Source organism: Schistocerca gregaria, chromosome X, assembly GCF_023897955.1.
Source record: "Schistocerca gregaria isolate iqSchGreg1 chromosome X, iqSchGreg1.2, whole genome shotgun sequence".
Lineage (NCBI taxonomy): Eukaryota > Metazoa > Arthropoda > Insecta > Orthoptera > Acrididae > Schistocerca > Schistocerca gregaria.
This window is the reverse complement of record NC_064931.1, coordinates 532,160,665-532,187,326: the sequence shown is the minus strand read 5'-3', so window position 1 is coordinate 532,187,326 and position 26,662 is coordinate 532,160,665. Positions and strand designations below refer to the sequence as shown.

At 40.8% G+C, this 26,662-nt stretch overlaps 1 protein-coding gene across 2 annotated transcripts in view; it reads right to left on the bottom strand.

Annotated features, from left to right (window-relative positions):
• LOC126297654 (COMM domain-containing protein 5-like) overlaps positions 1–26,662 on the bottom strand; it is a 67,732-nt gene that overhangs the window by 23,771 nt on the left and 17,299 nt on the right. For both annotated transcript variants that reach the window (XR_007552560.1, XM_049988737.1), the window contains exon 2: positions 2,840–3,029. Coding sequence is in view for 1 of the 2 variants with exons in the window: in XM_049988737.1 (XP_049844694.1) it covers positions 2,840–3,029 (190 nt within the window). In the remaining variant the exon portion in view is untranslated. The remainder of the gene's footprint in view (positions 1–2,839; positions 3,030–26,662) is intronic.

The window sequence follows — 26,662 nt, the reverse complement described above, 5'->3', positions numbered from 1 at the left end:
ACAGACACATGCATAGGATGAATGAAAATAGAGTGACCACGAGAATTTTTAACATAGTGACAACTCACAAAGTGGAAACCAACTGGGTAAACGAAACCATATAAGTCCTCAAGAAACTGAACATCTCCACAGAAAACCTGACAGACAGAGAGAGAAAAAAAAAATCAGAAAACAAAAATTTCAGCAAACACCCCATGAGAAGAAAATAGGAAAAAAGTGGACAAAGAGAGGGAGGACAAAAACAGTGAATATATGAGAGGTTATTTTTAGGGGGGGGGGGGGGGAGGACAGAAAAAGTGAAATGAAAACTGATTGTCTTTTAGTGCTCTCCTTAAAGGGAAATTGATATGATGATGATGATGATGATGATGATGATGATGATGATGATGATGATGATGATGATGATGATGATGATAATAATAATAATAATAATAATAATAATAATAATAACTGCTCTTTATAGAACGAGCAGAAACTAGCAAAATACACAAAACAATCACTCATATAAATACATCAACTACACCATTGCAATTTCATAACCACTTCTACAACCCTTTAGATAACATAACGTCAACAGATACGAAGAAAGTAAATTGAAAAAAGAATACACTACACGGCAAGCACCCGTATCATCTAACACAGCCACACGTCGATCAAGACACATCCAACACATGGCTAAGAAAAGGCAATATATACAGTGAGACGGAAGGATTCATGATTGCAATACAGGATCAAACAATAAACACCAGATATTACAGCAAACATATTATTAGAGATCCCAATACCACAACAGATAAATGCAGACTTTGCAAACAGCAAATAGAAACAGTAGGTCACATCACAAGCGGATGTACAATACTAGCAAATACAGAGTACATCAGAAGACATGACAATGTAGCAAAAATAATACATCAACAACTTGGCATACAACAAACTAATAAAACAACACGTTCCCACATACAAGTATGCACCACAAAATGTACTGGAGAATGATGAATACAAATTATACTGGAACAGAACCATTATAACAGATAAAACAACACCACATAACAAACCTGACATCATACTCACCAATAAAAAGAAAAAATTAACACAACTAATCGAAATATCCTTACCCAATACAACAAATATAAAGAAGAAAACAGGAGAAAAAATTGAAAAATACATCCAACTGGCTGAGGAAGTCAAGGACATGTGGCATCAGGATAAAGTTGACATTATACCAATTATACTATCAACTACAGGAGTCATACCACCCAATATCCACCAGTACATCAACGCAATACAGCTACATCCAAACATATATATACAACTACAGAAATCTGCAATTATTGATACATGTTCAATTACCCAAAAGATCCTAATTGCAGTGTAACATATACAACATATACTGTACAGATAAAAGGAAGTCACGCTTGATCAAGGTCAATGTCAATTTCTATTTTTAACCAGACATAACATCTGAGAACGGAAAATAATAACACCAACAACTACTACTACTACAATAATAATAATAATAAAGGAAACTAAATGAATAAGAAGGGTTCCTTTGCAGAAACACATTTCTAATTTCAAAATTCCCATGACTCCTCGTAAGAGGACTTTTTTTCACGGTATTTCCTCATGGCAACCATAAATAAGGTATTGTGGTACAATTATCGTACCCCATAAGTTTTCTTACTAATGGTATGTTCATGAGGACTGACTAGTATCTCAAACTCTATTGATAAACCACATTGGTTGTCCACAGGAGGAAGTGCTTGAATGTAATAATTTGGCTCCATAGTTTCCCTAAAAACTGCTAGGGAGATACACCTCAACCATGGCAACATGCTTGAATTCCACAGTAAGCCTCATACAATTTGTGCACATAGTTCCGGAGGTTGTCCAATAACTAGTGTTCCACCTTAACATTCACCTCTTCACCACTTTGCAGTTTCTCTAATGGCCAAGTTTACTTCCTCTCTCTAGAGGTTCCTATTATCACTGCCACCATAGCCACCACTGGAACCAGATCTTGCATGAACACTGTGTCACTAAATACAACCCCAACCACTGCCATCTTAACTCCCTGAGGTGACAATAGCATCACATAGGTCCGTTCTCTCCCCAGAAATGCATTTCTTATTGAAGGATTATTCTTCTTCCACTTGGACCATCTTTCAATTATTCAACTAATAAAAAAAAATCATGAAAATTCTTTTGGCTGTAAAAACATTTCAGTTATAGAACGATTGAAGAAGACACCTGCTGTAGCAATCAGCACATGTAATGTGATTTTGGAATTGAATTGGTGGCAAACCATAAGCTCTTTAAGAGTTTTCCCATATGATTTGGAGTTAGTGGCTATCACACCTTATCCAAGCATTAGTATCAGCAATTTATTCAACCAAGGATCATTTTACAAGGCTCACTGTTTGAAGTTAAATCAAAATATGTTGAATATGTTTCATTCTGACATGTCAAAACCAATGTTCAGCAGAGTAATTTGTGACAGAATGTGTGTGTATTAATTTTACCAGAAAAAAAAACAAATGATCTGATTTTTATCCTTATGTTTCTCTGTGAAAACAAATGAAGAAACCAAGGAGTGAGGGCAAAATGAATACAGTAAGTGGGCACTAATCCGCAAGCAAACTTTAAGAAGGTAGGAGAGTAACTACATATTATCATACTGGCACACAGCTGAACAAAAACTAGATAATATCCGAAGTATTCACTAACACTGTATGGACTTTTCTGAGCTATCGGAAGAGGTACCAATACCAATAATGGAAAAAGCATTATCTGTGAATAAGAAACTTAAGCTTTAGTTATCAAACAATGTTTTATTCCTTACCTTAGGTCTTTCAATTCATCTTTCAATGTTTCTGGTTTTACTGCAGATGATTGATGATAAAAAAACATCTTCATCACAGAAAGAACTAATGCATACAGCTCACAGAGTTCATCACATGTTACTGTTTTTATTTGGACTTTAGTGAGTGCTCCTTCCTGAATCGGCTTCCCTTCAAGTGAACGTACTGCTACTGAAATGGGAAGATAATTAGCTAACACTGAATAAACAACAAAATTACAGATGGAGATGAGGATAAACATGTAAGGACAAGATGAATGAAATTGGCAACTCTATTAAACAGAACACACCCTTTCATACGAAGTGTCTGATAGTGAAATCAAAGATACATTGGGATTAATTTTTATAACATAGTAGAATCTGCATGCAGCCCACAATTGTGGACACTTTAATAATACATTTCACAGTGGGCCTACTCAACAGTGGAGACAAATCAGTCAGAACACCAGCAACGTGCACTATGCTATTTATTTAACTTTATCCATACGATCAGTGTCCATGAAACAAAATCATGAAAAAATCATTACATGTCTATAACCTTAAAGCAAAAACATCAAATCCCTGACCTATAGTCTGACAAAATATTATTATTATTATTATTATTATTATTATTTGTGGTGGTGTTAATGATTAGGGTTTTATTATTCTAACATTATATTAAAATTATAATTGTAACAGCAATAGTAATAAACAATGAAGAAAATAACCGACTCATTTTTACAAACAAAGATTTATGTGGGTAAGACGTCTGCCACAGTATTTAGGTAGGAATCAAATACAGGTTTCATTGCCCCATTAGTAGGAGACTAATCATTGGCTTTTATTGCGTAAGGATGGGAATGAAACCTCCCATGTCATTTTCGAAGAAAACATCCCAGTATTTACCTTATGTCATTTAGGAAAGTTATGGAAATTTAAGTCTGCGAGGGGATTTCAAAACTCAAGTTCCACATTATTACAACATGCTAAGTAAATTTTACTAAATACTTCAAAGAGTGACACTACTTCTTGACACAGTCACCAAAGCTCTGTAAACACCATTCAGAATATTTTATTAATGATTCAATTCCCCTATGACAGAAATCTATTCCCTATTCCCTGTTCCCCCCCCCCCCCCCCCCCTCCCCAAATGTTGGAAATTGCATGGTGCAAGATCTGGATTTCCCAGTCAGCATCACCCACACCTCTGCAGCCTTTGTCAAGAATTCTTGACATCATTTCACTACGTCTGAGTGCTACACTGCATTTGGTGCACATAGGCTACTACCAGAATTTTCCAGTGAATTTGGGTGCAATTTAGATGTTTTGTCCACAAGAATCATACTGTCACATGTACTTAAACTTTGGAGTGTGTTTGCAGCTGCCATGCCGTTTCATTCCTGCACTGTGCTGCAACTATTGTCTGTATCCCAGCATATCTGTATATGCAGGAAACTCAACATGAAAGCTCTTTCAATGCTCCACTCTTGTAGCACAATGGTCATAGTATGAGACACCATGTGTATGTCACTTTCTGAAGTCCCTATTTACATCCCAGGATGAGGACTTGAACCCTCCTAAACAGAAGTCCAATGCCTTACTACACTGTGCTCCTAGCTCTGTTCAGTAAAACTGTAACAGCACTTGCCTAGAATGATAAATACAAATCAGGATGTCTGTATATGATAAGTTGATGAAATGAATCAAAAAGTAGCAAAAAATTCAATTACGTTTACACACACACTTTTCTCCTATTTTGTACTTTTTACACTGAGTATATAATCAGCACAACAAAACCAAGCAGACCTGAAATATTCATGTACAATATAAACAGTATTTTCCTACTCTTCTTTTCATTTATCTGAGTTGCTATTAACATACTGCAGATGGTATACATGAAGTAGTCCTCCATGTACTAGAATAATTTGGGTCAACTTTGAGCTATAATATAATAATGTTATGCTGTGTGACAATACAAGTGCATGAACAGAAAGAGAAAGACCACTGACTATATTTGTTTTTCCATCTATACTATTTTCTCTCTCTCTCTCTCTCTCTCTCTCTCTCTCTCTCTCTCTCTCTCTCTCTCTGAGTATAGGTTGTCGTGACAGGTTGATCTATTACATAACCTGAGGTTTAGGTTAGGCTGAAAGGTCAGCTTGGTTGTGAGTTAGTACTGTGACATCAAAGGCTTCAGTTGAACATCAAAATATTGTAGAATATATCAAGGGATAAACACATGCACAGAATGCAGATGTAAGTATATTGCTGTTGCTGACTACTGAAAAATTTTCAAATGTACAGGTAATAGCAGAGTGCTGTAACAGTGTGGACATAAAGGGCACACTTCTGAAGCCAGTTATAATGATATGTCTAGAATAGCTTAGTGTGGGCTAGGATTCTGTGTTGAGGGAGGATGTGTTGTGCAGCTGTAGAAACAGCGATTGCGGCTACAATGGCTTCTTTATTGAGGTTTATTTACAGTCATTTGATCGGCGGCACGGAGAATATCATGGTATTTCCCCAGTGTGATGGCCTCCAGCTGCTGTGTGCGAGTGCTGCTGCTGCTGCTGCTGCTGCTGCCTGCCCCTACCGCTGCTGCCTCCTCATTGCCAGGCTCCCGTATTTCCCACCCAAAGACAGAGGTAGCAGCATCTGTACCATTGGAACAATGCTTAACAGCTCAGGGTCTATGGCACATAACTGCCCAGCTGTTCAATAATGATGAGCTGGTTTGTGCATCCTTAAATACTGGTGCTCCTCCTCATTTCACAGTAATGGCGGTGTTAGTGTGTCATGCCAAATAGTCTGGAATGGGGCTATGCCCCAGTTGTCGTAATCATGCTGCAATACTCCCTGCAGGGTGGCCTGTCATCACAGACACATTGCAAAGCTGCTGATCACTGACTAATTTTAGCAGTGGCCCAATTTTGTCATGCCGCCGGACTGCTGGTTCTAAGTCTCATTTATAACTTTATTCTTTACATTTCCTCCCATCTACAAAGAAAATTCACCCTCAAATTTTGCTGAAACAGAGACATTGGTTTATTTACAATTATTTAAACTTCACATTTCCATTCATGGTGTCACTTTGTCCTTAGCACTATTCACATTATCTGTCTGGCTGCACTAGACTTTGGCTCTAACAGAGGCCTTTGTTATGGTTCACTTCGTCTCTCATAGAAGTAGGCGCCACTGACTAGTCTGAACCAGTAAGTTGAAGGTTGCCACGGATAGGATTTGGGCTAATTCTTGCTTGAATTGGTTATTTACAATTCCTATTACCATGAAAATCAGAGGCAGGTGAGGTTGAGGATCCTCTTTCTGGTATTCACTACAGTACTTTTGCACATGCTTTACGATGTGTTCCACTGACATGTCGCCATGCTGAGTAGCTAACATTCGATCTAGGGAGGCGAGCAAGGTACACAAAGCCCACACCTACTACAGTAGTACAAGTTTATATGCCAACTAGCTCTGCAGATGATGAAGAAATTGAAGAAATGTATGATCAAATAAAAGAAATTATTCAGATAGTGAAGGGTGATGAAAATTTAATAGTCATGGGTGACTGGAATTCGGTAGTAGGAAAAGGGAGAGAAGGAAACGTAGTAGGTGAATACGGACTGGGGCAAAGAAATGAAAGAGGAAGCCGCCTGGTAGAATTTTGCACAGAGCACAACTTAATCATAGGTAACATCTGGTTCAAGAATCACAAAAGAAAGGCTGTATACGTGGAAGAGGCCTGGAGATACTAAAAGGTATCAGATAGATTATATAATGGTAAGACAGAGATTTAGGAACCAGGTTTCAAATTGTAAGACATTTCCAGGGGCAGATGTGGACTCTGACCACAATCTATTGGTTATGACCTGTAGATTAAAACTGAAGAAACTGCAAAAACGTGGGAATTTAAGGAGATGGGACCTGGATAAACTAAAAGAACCAGAGATTGTACAGAGTTTCAAGGAGAGCATAAGGGAGCAATTGACAGGAATGGGAGAAAGAAATGCAGCAGAAGAAGAATGGGTAGCTTTGAGGGATGAAGTAGTGAAGGCAGCAGAGGATCAAGCAGGTAAAAAGACGAGGGCTAGTAGAAATCCTTGGGTAACAAAAGAAATATTGAACTTAATTGATGAAAGGACAAAATATAAAAATTCAGTAAATGAAGCAGGCAAAAAGGAATACAAACGTCTCAAAAATGAGATCAACAGGAAGTGCAAATGGCTGAGCAGGGATGGCTAGAGGACAAATGTAAGGATGTAGAGGCTTATCTCACTAGGGGTAAGATAGATACTGCCTACAGGAAAATTAAAGAGACCTTTGGAGAAAAGAGGAACACTTGTATGAATATTAAGAGCTCAGATGGAAACCCAGTTCTAACCAAAGAAGGGAAAGCAGAAAGGTGGAAGGAGTACATAGAGGGTCTATACAAGGGCGATGTACTTGAGGACAATATTATGGAAATGGAAGAGGATGTAGATAAAGATGAAATGGGAGATACGATACTGCATGAAGAGTTTGACAGAGCACTGAAAGACCTGAGTCGAAATAAGGCCCCCGGAGTAGACAACATTCCATTGGAACTACTGAGGGCCTTGGGAGAGCCAGTCCTGACAAAACTCTACCATCTGGTGAGCAAGTTGTATGAGACAGGCAAAATACCTTCAGACTTCAAGAAGAATATAATAATTCCAATCCCAAAGAAAGCAGGTGTTGACAGATGTGAAAATTACCGTACTATCAGTTTAATCAGTCACAGCTGCAAAATACTAACCCGAATTCTTTACAGACGAATGGAAAAACTAGTAGAAGCCAACCTCGGGGAAGATCAGTTTGGATTCCGTAGAAATGTTGGAACACGTGAGGCAATACTGACCCTACGACTTATCTTAGAAGCTAGATTAAGGAAGGGCAAACCTACGTTTCTAGCATTTGAAGACGTAGAGAAAGCTTTTGACAATGTTGACTGGAATACTCTCTTTCAAATTATGAAGGTGGCAGGGGTAAAGGCTATTTGCAATTTGTACAGAAACCAGATGGCAGTTATAAGAGTCGAGGGACATGAAAGGGAAGCAGTGATTGGGAAGGGAGTGAGACAGGGCTGTAGTCTCTCCCCGATGTTATTCAATCTGTATATTGAGCAAGCAGTGAAGGAAACAAAAGAAAAATTCGGAGTAGGTATTAAAGTCCATGGAGAAGAAATAAAAACTTTGAGGTTTGCCGATGACATCGTAATTCTGTCAGAGACAGCAAAGGACTTGGAGGAGCATTTGAACGGAATGGATAGTGTCTTGAAAGGAGGATATAAGATGATCATCAACAAAAGCAAAAAGAGGATAATGGAATGTAGTCAAATTAAGTTGGGTGATGCTGAGGGAATTAGATTAGGAAGTGAGACACTTAAAGTAGTAAAGGAGTTTTGCTATTTGGGGAGCAAAATAACTGATGATGGTCGAAGTAGAGAGGATATAAAATGTAGACTGGCAATGGTAAGGAAAGCATTTCTGAAGAAGATAAATTTGTTAACATCGAGTATAGATTTAAGTGTCAGGAAGTCATTTCTGAAAGTATTTGTATGGATTGTAGCCATGTATGGAAGTGAATCACGGACGATAAATAGTTTGGACAAGAAGAGAATGGAAGCTTTCGAAATGTGGTGCTACAGAAGAATGCTGAAGATTAGATGGGTAGATCACATAACTAATGAGGAAGTATTGAATCGGATTGGGGAGAAGATAAGTTTGTGGCACAACTTGACCAGAAGAAGGGATCGGTTGGTAGGACATGTTCTGAGGCATCAAGGGATCACCAATTTAGTATTGGAGGTCAGCGTGGAGGGTAAAAATCGTAGAGGGAGACCAAGAGATGACTACACTAAGCAGATTCAGAAGGATGTAGGTTGCAGTAGGCACTGGGAGATGATGAAGCTTGCACAGGATAGAGTAGCATGGAGAGCTGCAGCAAACCAGTCTCAGGACTGAAGACCACAACAACAACAACAACAACAACAACATCTAGGGTGGTTGTTGGGTAGCAGTAAGGTCGGTCCCGCCATGACCCACTGGATGTCACTGATCACCAACCCTGACCTTTCAGTTCTATTCACTGTGTGCCACTCTGTTGACCTTGCTCGTAACAAGTATAGATAATGACTATTTGGTTTTCTAATGAGTAAACCCATTGTAATCTGACTCTTTGGAAAAAGCAGAAGAACTGTGAGAATGGAACAACAAAAATTCACATGAACTCTGAACAGTATGTATCTGTTTTGCAGGGCAGATGGTGATTGGCCTGGTTCAGCAGTGTAGTAATTCCCGTGTGGAGAGCAGGGCATGTAATTATCTGTTCAATGCCACTAGTAGTGTTTCATGCACTTTCAAATGTACAAATTTTTGTTGGGTTTTAGGTGAGACGGGGTATGCATGGCAAATGTAACACTCAAACCTACAGTTCTTACACATTAATGTTATCTGAACATGAATTTCAAAATGAGTGCCCACTTTTTTATTCTTAACTGTGGACATATGGTAGTATAATGATAGAAATTCTTCGCTTACTGATCTTACTAGTTCTAAGTGTTGTGAAAAGTTGTCACAAATGAACTGGGTTCTGAACAGGTGATGGTATGGTTACCGCACATGTAAAATATCAGACTTAAAATATATTTACAGTCAAAGTGAATACTCACCATTTCTGATACAACTTCTTTGGTGTGACTGAGTGTCTGATCATCATCACATTTATATACATAGACAGAACCAGTCTAACATGTGTACTGAAATAGACTGTCATTGGTAATACAACTCTAAGCATTTTTTTCAATATAAACTCTTTCTCATAGCAGTGTTCACAGACAAAAGTTCACAAACACAAGCTTGGACTCACAGATTAACTTGGATAGTCTAACTTGTTGTTTAACTCTGTTGTAGACAGACACAATATTCTTTTTGCTGCTTGCTTTGAACTAGGCATTGTCTGAAATGTAGCCTGGCATAGAACAGACGTTATGTCTGTGTGTTGGTCTTTTTCAAGACAGCCTACTGACGGTTGTGCAGAGAACTTCTGTGGGCATGTTTTGCTATTTCCATCTCACTGGTGTTGTCAGCGATGTTCTGATGACAAGCAGCATCTTGGTGTTTTGTTTTGTTTTAGGGTGCAAAAACAACTACGGTCATACACGCCCATGTCAGAAGTGTTGAACACGAAGACAAAGGGAGGAGTTAACAATGGCTACACTTTAATCGCAAACAATGGAAGAGAAGACAGCTGAAAATGGGGACATGGAGAAAGGTCTATAAAATACACCATAAAGAAACAGAGGTCCTGAACTGAAAATTAAATGGCCTTCGTCATACTGCTATGATGGATAAAAAGTAATACGCAGTCGACAGCCCACAGGTCGATCACTAAAATGGCTGATAACTCAGGCAGCAAACACAAACAATAATGTAATGGGTTAAAAAAGGGCTTTCCGTCAGGAAATGGTGGGCCATCATAGATTGAGTGCAGTGTGTACCAAGTGGTGGGGCTAAAAAGATAGAGGCCAATAGCAACCTAGCTAAAATTGTATCAGAAATGGTGAGTATTCACTTTGACTGTAAATATATTTCAAGTCTGATATTTTACATGTGCAGTAACCATACCATCACCTGTTCAGAACCCAGTTCATTTAATGTTTATACGATGTCATCGCAACTGGGGAAATGATATTCATCGAAGGGCGCCGGGGATGAGTAAAGCCTCCAGTCAGTCATAGTAAGCTGCCATTTGGGTGTGCACGTAGATGGGGTAAGCGTCAGCAAACAAACAGCACACGGGAAAAGGTCACTCAAGCATTTGTCAGAGAGAACAGACCACTCGCGACAATAGGCAAGCTGGGTAGTGCAGAAGGATAGGTCCAAATAGGAATAGGTGTGGGAGGAGTCTTAAAGGAATGTAGGTGCTCCTGTGTTAAGGCAGAGGAGGTTAATTTGATTGAGAAGATCAGCCAAGAGGGAGAAACCCAAAGGGGATGATGTCCATTAAAATCACCGAGCAGCAGAAACAGGTGAGACAGATACACAATAAGCTGGAGGAAGTCTGCCCTGGTGACATCGAATGATGGATGAATGTGAACAGTACAAAGGGAAAAGTTCAAGTGAGGAAGGAAAAGACAAACTGCAACAGCTTGAAAGTGGGTAGTCAGGGAGACTATGAACGTCATCCCATATGAGCAGCACCACAAACATTCCACTGAAGGAGAGCCATAATGAGGAAAGGGGAGGAGTGAAAAAACGAAGGTGTATCACCTCAGCAGTTGCTACAGGGCACAGAGGCTGGAGAAGCCTGCTCCACGAGATCTACAGAGGCATCGGCACTCTCCCTCTGTCGATCTGTGGAGTCAAGGGCAGAGAAATGGTCGGTTGTGCGCTCCGGTGCCATGGAGGTCAGCCGGGCAAGAGTATTGCATGGAGACACGGTCAATGAGGATCTCCGAGTCAGCAAAGGGGAATACCATTTGCCTTTGTTTGACTTCTTGGAGCCTTTCTGGCTGGCAGAGGAAGACTCAGATGTTTGTTGGCTGGATGGAAGTAGAAAGTCTTCGTGGGAGTATTCTTTCTGTCCTTTCCAGCCTGCTGGTTGTGTAGCAGCTAACTTTGACCTGGATGGTGACTGTTTGGTTGCTTGTTGCATAGGAAAGGAGGAGCTGCCATTTATGTTAAGGGGGAACATAGTTTTAAAAACATAGAAACCGCAAAATTCTGTGTAGAAAGGCACATTGAAGTATGCGCTTGTGAGCTTAAATTGGACAGTGGTAAATTCATAATTGTGACTGTGTATAGGTCCCCACTTGGAAATTTTCAAATGTTTCTTAAAAACCTAGATCTCTTGCTGCGTTATCTGTCAGAAAAGGGAAAACACATTATCATTTGTGGAGATTTTAACGTAGATTTTCTTAAACACTCAAGCAAGAAGAACGACCTTGAACTATTACTTTGCTCTTACAATCTGACATCAGTCACTGATTTTCCTACTTGTATTGTACAAGACAGTAGCACCCTGATAGGTAACATTTTCATAGACCAAGATAAATTAAAAGAAGTAAGCACCTATCCTATTAAGAACGGGCTTTCTGATCACGATGCACAGCTACTTTCAATTCATGACTTTGCTCCATACAGTAATGTGAAAAAAACAAACAAAATAATACGCCCAATTAACCATATAACAATTCAACAATTTAAGGAAAGCTTGAAAAGGGTAGACTGGGAGGATGTTTATCGGGAACCTGATGCAAATGTTAAATTTAACTTATTCCATGATAAACTTGTGGGTATATTTGAAAACAGTTTTCCTAAGAAATTAGTGAATCATAATTCAAATAAACTTGATAAAAAACCATGGCTGACTAAGGGGATTAAAATTTCTTGTAGCCGGAAATGGGAACTATACCAAGACACTAGAATAAGTCGAGATGAAGAAAAGCTCAACCATTATAAGAAATATTGTAATATATTAAGGAAAGTTATAAAAAAATCCAGAAGTATGTGTATCAAGTCTGAGATTAGCACCTCTGATGACAAAGTTAAAACAATATGGAATTTAGTTAAAAGGGAAACAGGGCAACCAAGGTCACAGGACAACAGTATTACTGTTAAGCACAATGAAAAGCTTATAAATGAAAAATCACAGGTTGAAAATATTTTTAATAATCATTTTATAAATGTAGTAGAAAATATAGGCACCAGCTGCTCACCAGATAGGGCAGAACTCTATATGAAAGAGGCATTCCCGGTGCAAACAAATGAAATTGAAATCCTACCCACCTCACCGTCTGAAATTAAGAAAATAATAAATTCACTTAAGAATAAAAACTCGCATGGAACTGATGGTATCTCCAATAGAATACTAAAATCTTGTCCACACCTGATAAGTCGAGTTCTTAGCCACATATGTAATAGCTCATTGAATCAGGGAATATTTCCTGACAGATTGAAATATGCCATAGTTCAACCCTTGTATAAAAAAGGTGACAAGACAGACGTCAACAATTATCATCCTATTTCACTTCTGACATCCTTGTCAAAAGTGTTTGAAAAAGTAATGTACTCAAGAGTAACTTGACACATTAGTGGGAATAACGTTTTAACAAAATGTCAGTTCGGTTTTCAGAAAGGTGTTTCAACAGATAGTGCTATACATGCTTTCACTTATCAAATTTTAAATGCTCTGGATAGTAGAACATCACCAATTGGGATTTTATGTGATCTCTCTAAGGCTTTTGATTGTGTGGATCATGAAATCCTCTTAGATAAGCTGAAGTACTATGGCATGAACAGTAAACCCACATAGTACACAAAGAGCATCAGATTATTCAGACTGGGGATGTATCAAGAATGGGGTACCACAGGGTTCTGTCTTGGGGCCTTTATTGTTTTTAATATATGCCAATGACTTGCCTAATTATATTCATGAAGATGCAAACTTGGTTCTCTTTGCAGATGACACAAGTATTGTAATCAGGCCTAAAAAGCAAGAATCAGCTGAGGAAAATGCAAATAATGTTTTTCAAAGAGTTATTAGGTGGTTTTCCGCAAATGGACTTACATTGAACTTTGAAAAAACACTGTACATACAGTTCAGTACAGGGAAAGGCATAACACCGGAAATGAATATAGAGTGTGGGGGAAAATCTTTAGCTAAAGCAGATTGTTTAAAATTTCTGGGTGTCTGTATTGATCAGAATTTAAACTGGAAGACACACATTGACAATCTACTGAAACGATTGAGCTCAGCTACCTATGCTATTAGTGTCATTGCAAATTTTGGAGACAAGCACATCAGTAAGTTAGCTTACCATGCATATTTTCATTCGTTGCTTTCTTACGGAATCATTTTTTGGGGCAATTCATCACTAAGAAAGAAGGTATTTATTGCACAAAAACGTGTTATCTGAATAATGTCTGGGGCTCATCCAAGATCATCTTGTAGACAATTATTTAAAGAATTGGGATATTGACAGTAGCTTCACAATATATATACAGCCTAATGAAATTTGTTGTTAGTAACCCAGATCACTTCAGAATTAATAGCACAGTCCACAGCTACAATACTAGGAGACAGGGTGACCTTCACTACCGTTCATTGAATTTGACATTGGCACAAAAGGGGGTGAATTATACTGCCACAAAGATTTTTGGTCAATTGCCAAACAATATCAAAAGTCTGACAGACAACCAATCGGCATTCAAAAGTAAGTTAAGGAAATTCCTGAATGACAACTCCTTCTACTCCATAGATGAATTTTTAGACATAGGCCAAAGAAATACAGTAAGCATTAACAATTGTACAGTATATAAGACTAACAATGATTATTTGGGGATAAATGAATCTTTTGTACTTTGACACGTTCCACATCATTACGAAAGAATCGTGTTCATGATCCATGGAACAAGTAATATAACTAACTAACTAACTAACTAGCTGGACAAGGAGATTGCGATGCTACCATGACACTGGGCAATTTCACAACCTCAGTGCTGAATTTGTGGTCCCATGTTTACGTGGCCATGACCTTCATGGGGCGAGATGTAGCAAGAACAGTACAGTAAGTGCCAGATGGTAGAACGCAGGGTTTGTGACTAGCCAAGGACTTGTGAGTGACTGTGTAAGGCACTTTTTACTTTACCCGGATCTCCTGGACAGCCCACTCATTGAGTTACATGGGACAATCTCAGGAGGAGGCAGCACGGTCAGCATTGCAGTTGATACAGCAGGGAGGAGGAGGCGGACAATCGCCCTTGTGAGTATCCATACCATAGGTTACACATTTGGCAGGGTGTTGACAGGACTCTTGAGAGTGGTTGTAATGATGACACTGGTAGCAGCGCATTGGGTTCCGGATGTATGGATGTACTGTGATAACTTCATCACCTGCTTTTATCTCTGATGGAAGCACCACTATCAAATGTGAGAAGAAGAATGCGTGTGGGCACTAAGGATGCATCTACTTTCTTCATCACCCGATGGACTGCAATGACACACTGATCAGAGGTACATTTGGATTTCTGCCTCAGTCAGACCATCAAGCAGCCTACTGTAAATAACACCACGGGAAGAATTCAGAGTTCTATGCGCCTTGACACAAACAAGATAGCTGTGGAAAAGAGAAGTGGCGAACAGTTGTTGTGCTTGAGAATCAGAAGTAGTCTCCAAAAGCAAAGTGCTATTGCATAAATGAGATCAAGCTTTCACAGGGCCAGCCAGCAATTGCATCTACACCTTTCTGAATGAGAAATGGATTTATCATTGCAAAGGATTGACTGTATTCAATACATGAAACCACAAGCAATTGTGGTACAGCTGGGAGGGTCTTTGAATCGGGAGTTTCATTCTGTTTACGTTTGATAGTCTTTGACTGCAAAGGTGATGATTTGCTCATTGCAAGAAAATCTCCCATGATTGTCAGTGTCTCCAATGGTGCACTCCTTCCACTCCCTAGTTAGATCTTTAAGTCCTAATAACCATTCGAGTGGTACATGATCAGTTATTACTTTAAAACATTATCCATATAAATACCATCAGAAATAAGTTATTTCAAATATTAATGCCAGCATTTCTTTCTCAGCTGTTTAATAACTCTTTCCCACCCTACTAAGCCACCTGAATGCTTATGCTACGGGGTGTTCGTATCCATATGTTTAATAATTCAAAACAAACTAAAATGAAATTGTTGGTGTCACAAGGCAGTACACACTGTTTCTGGTAATACGGAAAGGCAAGAACTGGACTAGAAAAAAATTTCCATTTTAGAAATGCTGCTTTACAGCCTGGTGAGCAAAGGAACTTTATCCCTTTTCTTAACAGTGTGATGAGTCTTTAATTTCAGTGAATTTTAGAACCAATTTTTATAAAAATTTGCAAGGCCTCAATATGATTGCAATTCCTTCATTGTAGTGGGTGCCAGGAAATTTTTTACGGCATCAATAAGTCGTGGACTCCATTTTGAGGCTAATGGTTAACTATGCTTTACATAAGCAACCAAAAACCTCACATAAACATACTATATGCTCCTGGATATTTTTGGACAACAGTTACATCATCTATATAGTTCATGCATTGCTCCAGATTTAATCATTCTACTACACCATCTAATAACAGCTGGAAAGTAGCTGGTGCACTTTTCAGCCCAAAATGCATGCAACAATATTGGCAATGACCAGATGGGGTTTAGCACATGGTCTTCGGACAATCTTGACGCACTATCTCCAGTTGATGGTATCCACTTTGTAGGTTCAAAGTAGTGAAATACTGACAGTGGCCCAGATTATCTATAAAGGCATCAGATAGGCATCTGATACTATTTGTTTTATTTAAGTAGTGGTAATCATAACAGAACCAGTACGCTTTCTGCCATCTGGTTCGCCCCCCCCCCCCCCCCCCCCCCATGCCCACAACAACAACAGTGCTGACCTGTGCCTATTACTTGTTTTTTCAATCCTATCTTAAAGTAGTTGACTTATAAAGGTCTCTACAACAGGCTGTAGGTAGTTTTATTTATTTCATTTTACACATCTAGTTCAGTATGACCAAACTGAGGAGCAAATCTCCAAGGTCATGGAATGTGTAAGTACATGAAATTACAACATAAAAGCAACAACAGACAAAATAAAATGTTTATGAACCCAAAAAAGACAAGCCGTAAGTTTATGTAAACACAATCAACAATATAACAAAGAAATCAGCTTAATTATTCAAGGAACCCATCGACAGAACAGAAGGAGTGACCTATGAGGAAACTCTTCAGTTTCAATTTGAAAGCACATGGATTACAGTTAAGATTTTGGAATTCTTGTGGTAGCTTACTGAAAACGGATGCACCAGCATATTGCATGCCTTTCTGCACAAAAGTCAAGGAAGTGCAATCCAAATGCAGATTGGATTTCTGCCCAGTATTAACCAAGTGAAAGCCCAAACCACCCACCTCTGAGCCAAAAATATCCTTTGAGAATGGGAAGAGCTACCCCAAAATGTAATACCATACATCATAAGCGAATGAAAATTACCAAAGAAGACTACTTTTTGCATCAAATTATAACATACTTCAGATACCACTGGAATAGTAAAAAGGGCACCCTTATGTCTTACAACAACAAGATCCTGAATGTGTACTTTTCACGACAGTTTACTATCTATCTGAACACCTAGAAATTTTAACTGTTCAGTTTCACTAATCATATGCCCATTCACTGAAATTAAAACATCGGGTTTTGTTGAATTATGAGTTAGAAACTGTAAAAACTGAGTCTTACTGTGATTTAGTGTTAGTTTATTTTCTAAATGCGATGAACTTGCACTGTGCTATTTGAAACAGTGTCAACATGACACACAACGTCCTTTACTACCACGCTAGTATGATCAGCCAACAGAAATATCTTAGAATCACCTATAATACTAGAGGGTGTATCATTTATATAAATAAGGAACAAGAGCCAGCCCAGCACTTATCCCTGGGGAATCTCCCCCCATTTAACAATGCCCCACTCAGATCCCACATCGTAGTAATTCTCAACACTGTGGAGAATGACCTTCTACTGTTTGTTATTAAAGTAAGAGGTGAATCAATTGAGCTATTCCCCACATTCCATAATGGTCCAGCTTCTGGATCAATTTTTTGTGATCAACACAATCAAACACCTTAGTTAAATCAAAAAATATGCCTAGCATTTGAAACTTACACCGTAATCTATCCAGTACCTCTGATAGAAAAAAAGGGTATAGTATTTTCAATTGTTGAACCACTTTTAAATCCATGAAGTAAATTTGATAGCAAATTATGCGAAATAAAATGATCAATTACTCTTACATACACAGCCTCTTCAGTATCTTTAGCAAACACTGATGGCATAGAAATAGCTCTAAACTTTTCTACATTATCCCTTTCTCTCTTTTTTTATGAAGCAGTACATTACTGAGTTCATCAATTGTTCAGGAAACTGACTATTCTTAAGGGAAAAATTACAAATACTGCTAAGTACAGAGCTAACATGTGCAGCATAGTACTTCAATATTCTGCTAGGTACTCCATCATATCCATGAGAGTCCTTAGTCTTCAGTGATTTAATTACTGACGCAATTTCCCCCTTGTCAGTATGATAGAAGAGTATTTCAGAGATCAGTCTTGGAAATGCATTTTCCAAGAGTATGGTTCCCTGTAGAAACAAAGTTGTTATTTAATTCACCAGCAATCCTCAGAAAATGATTGTTAAATACTGTGCACATATCTGACTTACCAGTAACAGAAACATTTTACTATGAACTGACTTTATATCTTTGACCTTGTGCTGCTGATTATACATTCCCTTCAAGACTGACCATAAGATTTTAATTTTATCCTGTGAATTAGCTATTCTATTTGCGTACAACATACTTAGTAACACAATATGGTTTCTTAAAAACCAGAGCTTCATCCCAGTGGAAAAATAATGTTGAGCTAGTAGTGTGTCAAGAAATGGACCAGGAGGATCAAACAACCCCATGTGTTCCTCCGAAAGTATTTCCATGACATCCTAGTCCTGTCCCTCTATATGTGGTACTTTACTTCTTGGTGCAGTCAAGCTGACGGGCTGTCCAGATGTTGTGTAATTTGATGTGAAATGCTTGTCCAATTTGTCTTCATCTAGTATTTATAAATTGGCTACCAGGGTACAACATGATAGCTGTACTTCTTCAGGACCAAAGTTATCAATACTGACAGGCACTACTTTGGTTCCATCACTGTCCCATACGAAGCACAAACTAGCCACGCAAAACATTTCACATTATCCAAGTCTTCATTTTTAGACAAAAGGTTCAACAATATACAGAGAATTTACTTGTGGATCAGCTCCATTTTCAATCCAGATTATCTTTTCAGTATATTTTGGTATGTTATTTACAATTTGACTTTAAAGGACTTTTTACGCAGTTTTATTGGCCACCCCTGACCTAAGGGTGAACTTTGCAACAATAATGGATTTCTGGCCATAAAACCAAGAGTAAACAGTACTCCATCCAGTTCTACTACACACCATTCCAAGTCCACTTCAGTGAGATGTGAAACCAGGAAAACTAACCCAAGAATGATTTCACTGCTACTGCTGATTTAATTTTACTTTAGCAAGGACAATCTTACTTGCCACATACCTGAGATACAGTATCTAATACAAATTTACATATCTTCCCTTTTACATTACCAGTCAGAAAAAGTCTGACAGTGATCTCGCACTTGCGCTATCTCTTCCTGGGAATATTGTACAGTGGACAATCCATCCCACTCCTTGTTTCACTGTGGGGTTGAAGTTTGCCCTGTGATTGTCCTCCATGTCTCTACAAGTTTCTATCATTACAATTCTGCTCAGAATGTCCAAAATGTCCAGCACTGTAGTTCTCTGTGATGATGAATCATAAGTCCTGTATGACGACATCTAATACACTTAACATCTGTGTTGGTTGGTTGGTATAAAAGAGAAGTGAAGGGCCCAAACAGCTAGGTCATCACTCCCTTGTTCCGAATAAAACAATGTCACGAGGGTGAGAATAAAACAAGCAAGACTGACAACACAAAGTGGAGAGAAAGGAAAATCACAAGAATGACGGAAAGGCAACAAACACTTAAATGGAAAAAAAAGGGTGAGAAGTAAACCACACAAACGCAAGAAACAGGTAGAATAGATTAAAACGACAAAACAGATTATCATGGATGGCTGACCATGAGAATAAAAAGGAGAACCCAACCACTCTGCAACACATTAAAACCTCCACCCTAAAAGTACAAGGGTGGAGGACACAGAGGGAGAAAAGACATGTACTAAAATTTAGATCAAATGATAAAAACACCCTCACAAATAAAATGAAAAACTAAATCAGCCGATGAGGCACTGTCAGATAAAATTAGCGGCAATGAGTCCTATAACCGAAGATTTCATCACAGGGCAGTCAAAGTGGGACAGTGCACCAGAATATGGGCCACTGTCAACCAGGCGCTGCATCGACACTGAGGCGGGTATTCAGGGCACAGGAGGAGGCCATGGGTCGCCCAAGTGTGGCCAATGCAGAGCTGGCAGAAAACCACAGAGTCCCTGCGAGAGGCCCGTATGAAGGACTGCCACACATTCGTAGTCTCCTTAACAGCACACAATTTGTTGAGCATACTAAGACTATGCCATTCTGCCTCCCAAAGCCGTAAAACCTAGCGACATATAAACAAACGCAGGTCAGTTATTGGAATACTGATCTCCATAAGCGGTTTCCATGTAGCCTGTTTGGACAGCCTGTCAGCAAGTTCGTTGCCTGGGATTCCAACATGTCCTAGGGTCCACACAAACACCACTGAAAGACCGGGCTTTTCCAGGTCATAGATGGACACTTGGATAGTCACTACCAAAGGATGATGAGGGTAGCACTTGTCGATAGCTTGTAGGCTGCTCAAGGAGTCAGTACACAGAAAAAACGAATCCCCAGGGCATGAATGGATGTGCTCAAAAGCACAAGATATAGTCACCAGTTTTGCAGTGAAAACACTGCAGCCATCGGGCAAGCAGTGCTGTTCAATATGTCCCCCATGGAGATACGTGAAGCTGACGTGACCATCAGCCATCGAGCCGTCTGTGTAAATCACTTCATGGCCTCAGTACATGTCAAGAATCAAGATGAAGTGACAGTGGAGAGCCGTGGGGTGAACTGAGTTCTTTGGACCATGTGAAAGGTACAGGTGAAGCTGTGGCCTAGATGTACAATAGCATGGAGGTGTACGCCTCTGGACTTTGAGTATACATGGTAAAGCCAAGGACTCCAGTTCAGATAGAAGGGATCAGACGCAAACTGCAATTGTAAGCCCTGACCTGGACCACTGATGCAGGAGCTGAACCTCCGTGGGTGGGAAAAGGAGATGGCAATTTGGATGGGCAGAACTATGAACGTGTGCAACATAACTGGTGAGCAGTTTTGCATGCCTGACCTGCAATGGAGGAACTCCAGCCTCTGCCAGGACGCTGGTCACCGGATTCGTCCTAAAAGCTCCCGTCACTAGTCAAATGCCACAGTGGTACACTGGCTTGAGTAAACTGAATGCTGAGGGTACCACTGAACCTTAAACCGGACTCCCATAGTAAAACGGGATTGAACAAGGGCTCTGTATAGCTGCAGCAGCATAGGGCAATCTGCAGCCCAGTTGGTGTTGCTCAGGCAGCAGAGGGCATTGAGGTGCTGCCAGCAGATCTGCTTAACCTGATGAAGGTGAGGAAGGTGAGGAAGCCATGTCAATCGGGCGTCAAAAGCCAGTCCTAAAAATCGATACGTCTAAACTACAGTGAGGGGATCATCAGTAAGGTAAAGTTCCGCTTCCGGATGGACGGTACAATGCCGACGGAAGTGCATAACACATGACTTTGCGGCAGAAACCTGAAAGCCTTGGGCTAGAGCCCATGACTGTGCCTAGTGGATGGCTGCCTGTAGGTGCCGCTCAGCAACACCAGTACTGGTGGAGCAGTACGAAATGCAGAAATACAGAAAGGGTGAGACGGAGGCCCTACAGCTGCTGCTAGACCGTTAATGGCCACTAAAAATAGATTTATTCAATACAGAGCCCTGCGGGACCCCATTACCCTGGATATGGGGGTTGGGGGGGGGGGGGGGGGGGGGAACTATGGGAGGTACCAACTTGGACATGGGAAGTACGAAGCAACAGGAAATTGAGGATAAAAACCGGGAGCGGGCCTCTGACACCACACTTGTATAATGTGCCAAACATATGATGTTGCCAGGTGTCGTCATATGCTTTTTGTAAATCAAAATAGACGGCAACCAGGTGTTGGCATCTGAAAAAGGCTGTTCGGATGGCAGACTCTAGGGACAGTGGTAGAGAGACCCAGGCGGAAGCCGTCCTGGCATTTAGCCAGTAGGCCACATGACACCAGGACCCAAACCAACCGCCGACACACCACTCATTCCACAGCACCTTACAAAGAATGTTTGTGAGGCTGACGGGCCAATAGCTATCCACATCAAGCGGGTTTTTGCCAGGATACAGCACTGGTATGATGGTGTTCTCCTGCCAGTGCGATGGAAAAATGCCATCGCACCAGATCCAGTTGAAGATCACGAGGACATGTCACTTGTAGCCAGATGAGAGAGGTTTAATCATCTGACTGTGGATCCAATCGGGCCCATGAGCTGTGTTGGGGCAATGTGCAAGTGAACTGAGAAACTCTCACTCTGTAAATGGGGCGTTATAGGGTTCACTGTGGCGTGTAGTGAATAAGAGGACTTCGCCTTACATCCACAATTTGAGAGTGCGAAAGGCTGGAGGGTAATTCTCTGACGCAGAGGCACGAGTATAGTGCTCAGCAAAGTGCTCAGCAATTGTGTTCGTGACAGTAGATAACACACCATTTGTGTTAACACCAGGAACACCTGTTGGGGTCTGGCACACAAAAACTCATTTGATCTTTGCCCAGACTTGGGAAGGTGACATATGGCACCCAATGGTCAGCACGTACCTCTCCCAACACTCCTGTTTCTGCCTTTTGATAAGCTGGCGAACACGGGCATGGTGCCGTTTAAAGGCTATGAGGTGCCCAGGTAAAGGTGCCATCTATGCCACTGTAGAGCTCGCCGACACTCCTTAATTGCCTCAGTGACTTCCGGCAACCACCACAGGACTGTCTTTCACTGGGGCACCCTAAAGAACGAGGGATCGCATTTTCCGCTCCAGAACCAATCACTGTAGTTACCTGCTCAACCACCACATCGATGTTAACGTGTGGGGGAGATTTAATGGTGGCAGCAGAGGTCAAAGTTTCCCAGTCCCCCTTGTTTAAAGCATATCTGGGCAGGTATCCATGGGCCTGACACTGGGGCAGTGACAGAAGATGAGGAAGTGGTCACTACCTCACTGCAAACCGAGAGATCAATGTCCGAATTCGTACCATGTGCCCCACTGAAATGTGTGGTGCCCCCGTATTTTAAGAGGCATCTCTTCCTCGGCCAGTAAGAACTGTGCCACCCCACAAGGGGTTATGAGCATTAAAACCTCCCAAAAGTAGGAAACGTTTAGAGAGTTGATCAATCAGTGCAGCCAATGTGTTCAGGGATATTGCACTATCTGGAGGAAGATATACATTGCAGACAGTTATTTCCTGAGTCGTCCTTATTCAGACAGCCACAGCTTCAAGAGGGATTTGAAGGGGCACAGGTTCACTGCAAAATGAGTTCAGGACATAGACACAAACTCCATCTGACACTCTATTATAGTTGCTACAGTTCCTGTAACATCCCTTATAGCCAAGGGAGGGCATGGTCTGCATTGCCGGGGACCAGGTTTCCTGAAGGGAAATGCAGAAAGCAGGTGTAAAGCTTAAGAGTTGCCGTAGCTCAGCCAGGTGGTGGAAAAAACCGCCACAATTCCACTGCAGGACGACGTTTTCATGAGGCTGGGAAGGCACGAAGTGCACATGGAGGCAGATTATGCCTCAGGGTCACCTGCTGCCACCGACTGAGGATTTGTAGCCATTTCTATGATGGATGAGGCATCAATGAGATTCAGGTCTGCAGGGGACGCTATTATCTTCATATGCAGAATTGATAGGGAGTGGTGGCTTTGGGGCCACCAGGGGGTCCTGTTTCTTATCAGACTACTACTTAGTTTGCTTGCTCTCTCGCTTCTCTTTAAGGGCTTACTGGGAAGACTTCTCCGAAGCAGCTTCAGGCAGGGAGGAAGACCATGAAACTCTTTGTCCAGCAGCTTTTGGCTCCTTGAGCTACTGGCGAGTGTCTGCCGTGGCATTAGTGGAGACCTTGGGAGAGAGGGCCCCATGGGATCTCTTCCGCGTGAGAGGAGCCAGAGGAGACTTGCTTGTCCGGCAGGGCGGGGGGCGGGGACCGATGTCCCCTGCATTTGGGAAGGCCTTGCTCCCGAAGTAGGTGCTTTGGGAGCAACGAAGGAAGATTTGCCCCCTACCACCAAGGGGGCAGATTTATTCTGGTGGCCCAGAGGGCCAACTGTTTGTGTCACAGTGTGAGGAACCACCAGCACTTGGGATGGCGATGGCGATGTAGCTGCAGCATATGTTGACGTCAACCGAATGAGGTGTAATCTTTCAAACTTACATTTAGCCTCTGTGTAAGTCAACTGGTCCAGGGTTTTGAACTCCACAATTTTCTGCTGTTTTGGAGTACTGGGCAGTCTGGTGGGCAGAGGGCGTGGTGCTCTCCACAGTTGATGCAGTGGGAGGTGACACACATGGAATATCTGGGTGCAGTGGACGTCCACAGTCTCGACATGTGGTACTAGAAGTGCAGCGGGAAGACATGTGCCCAAACTTCCAGTACTTAAAACACCGCATAGGGGGAGGGAGGTTTGGTGTAACATCACAGTGGTAAACCATCACCTTGGTCTTTTTAGGCAATGAATGAACCTCAAAGGACAAGGTGAAGGCACAGGTAGCAAACCTGTTGTCTTTGGGTTGCTGGATTAAATGAACACCCCGGCATTCTACATTGGCGCAGAGCTCATTGTCAGACTGCAAGAGGAGGTCACAATGGAACACACCCATGAACCATGTTGAGGATTTTATGGGGAGTGACGGAAACAGGAATATCATCCAGCTTGTCACAGGCGAGTAAACCTCGGGATTGGGCTGGGAATGCTGTCTGAATGAAGACTGCACCATTTCGCATGTTGGACAACACTGTCACTTCTCCAAACTTATCATCAAGGTGTTCAACGAAAAATTGAGGCTTCGTCAGTAGAAGTGTGTCCCCATCAGTTCTGTTACAGACTAAAAATCGAGGCGAATGTGGGTCTCTCCGTTCTGTAGCTCTTCATTCCTCCCATGGTTTAGCGAGGGAGGGAAACGATTTAGAGTTGTACCTGTCGTCATTGTATTCTATCTTGCAAGAGATGACTTAAGTCTGCTTCATTGTAGGTCATCCGCCCTGATGCCACACAATCCGATCAGACAATGCTGATTAAAGAGATTGTTACAATAATTTCTGTTTGCATGTTTAGAGATTGCTATGATTACTGCTTTCGTCCAGTCTGATGGAACCTGTCCCGACTCCCATGCCATTTCAATTATCCTGTGTAGCCATTTAAGACCTGACATCATTTGATGAGTTTCGACTTCATTTCATCCATCCCAGCCACTTTATTGCACTGCAATCTGTTGACCATTTTCTCCACCTCCTCAAATGTGATCGTATTTCCATCACCATTCCTATCCCATTGTACATCGAAATTGGAAACATTACTGATCGTATTTTCACCTACATTGAGCAACTCTTCAAAATATTCCCTCCATCTGCCCAAGGCATCAACAGGATTCACCAGCAGTTTTCCTGGCCTGTCCAAAATACTTGTCATTTCCTTCTTACCTCCCTTTCGAAGACTGCTAATTACACTCGAGAATGGTTTTTCAGCAGCTTGACCCAAAGTCTCCAACCTGTTTTCAAAGTCTTCCCAAGATTTCTTCTTGGATGCTGCAATTATCTGCTTGGCTTTGTTTCTTTCTTCAACATAACTTTCTCTGTCTACCTGAGTTCTAGTATATAGCCATTTTTGATACGCCTTCTTTTTCCTTTTACAGGCTGCCTTGACTGTGTCATTCCACCAAGCTGTTTGCTTCATCCTACCTTTACACACTACTGTTCCAAGACATTCTTTAGCCACTTCTAGTACTGTGTCCCTGTACCTTGTCCATTCCTTTTCCAGTGACTGTAATTGACTACATTCAACTAACTGGTACCTTTCTGAGATCACTGTTATGTACTTGTGCCTGATTTCCTTTTGCTGAAGTTTCTCCACTCTTATCCTCCTACATATGGACCTGACATCCTACACTTTCGGCCTCACAATACCAATTTCACTGCAGATTAAATAGCGATCAGTGTCATCAAAGAATCCCCCGAATACATGTGTGTCCCCCAAAGCCTTCCTGAATTCCTGATCTGTTATTATATAGTCAATGACAGATCTGGTTCCCCTGCCTTCCCAAGTATACAGGTGAATGTTCTTATGTTTAAAAAAGGAGATTGTGATTACTAAGCCCATACTGGCACAGAAATCCAAGAGTTGTTTCCCGTTCCTGTTGGCCTCCATATACTCTCCAAATTTACCCACAACCTTTTCATACCCTGTCAGGGATTCCCATTTGAGTTCATGAAGCATCTCTGTATTACTAGCAAATTGACTCACCTAATTGGTCACAAATCTGGCATCTTGCCTCTTGGGTTGCAAAAGTGTTCTGTATGTGGTCTCCTCTGTTTTTGAGCTGCACTTACATAGAATTCTCCTAATAAACCTAAGTCAATAATCACCTCCCCTACAACAAACATAAATACTGGTTCTATTTCACGTTATTTTGTAGCATTACACGTAGATATTTAATTGACATGACTGTGTTAAGCAGCACACTACTAATACTTTATTTGAACATTACAAGATTGTTTTTTCCCTACTCATCTGCAATAACTTACATTTTTCTACATTTACAGCGAGTTTCGATTCATCACATCAACTAGAAATTTTGTGTACTTCATCTTATATCCTCCAACAGTTACTCAATGATGACACCTTCCTGTATGTTACAGCATCATCAGCAACCAGCCGCAGATTGCTGCTCACCCTGTCTATCAAACCACTTATACGTATCCTTGTCTTTGATGAACACTCGCTGTTAAGGACAACATAATGCATTCTATTACTTAAGATGTCTTTGAACAACTCACATACCTGGGAAGCTAATCTGTATGCTCAGACATTTGTTAACTGTTTGCAGTGGGGCATCATGTTGAATGTGTTGCAAA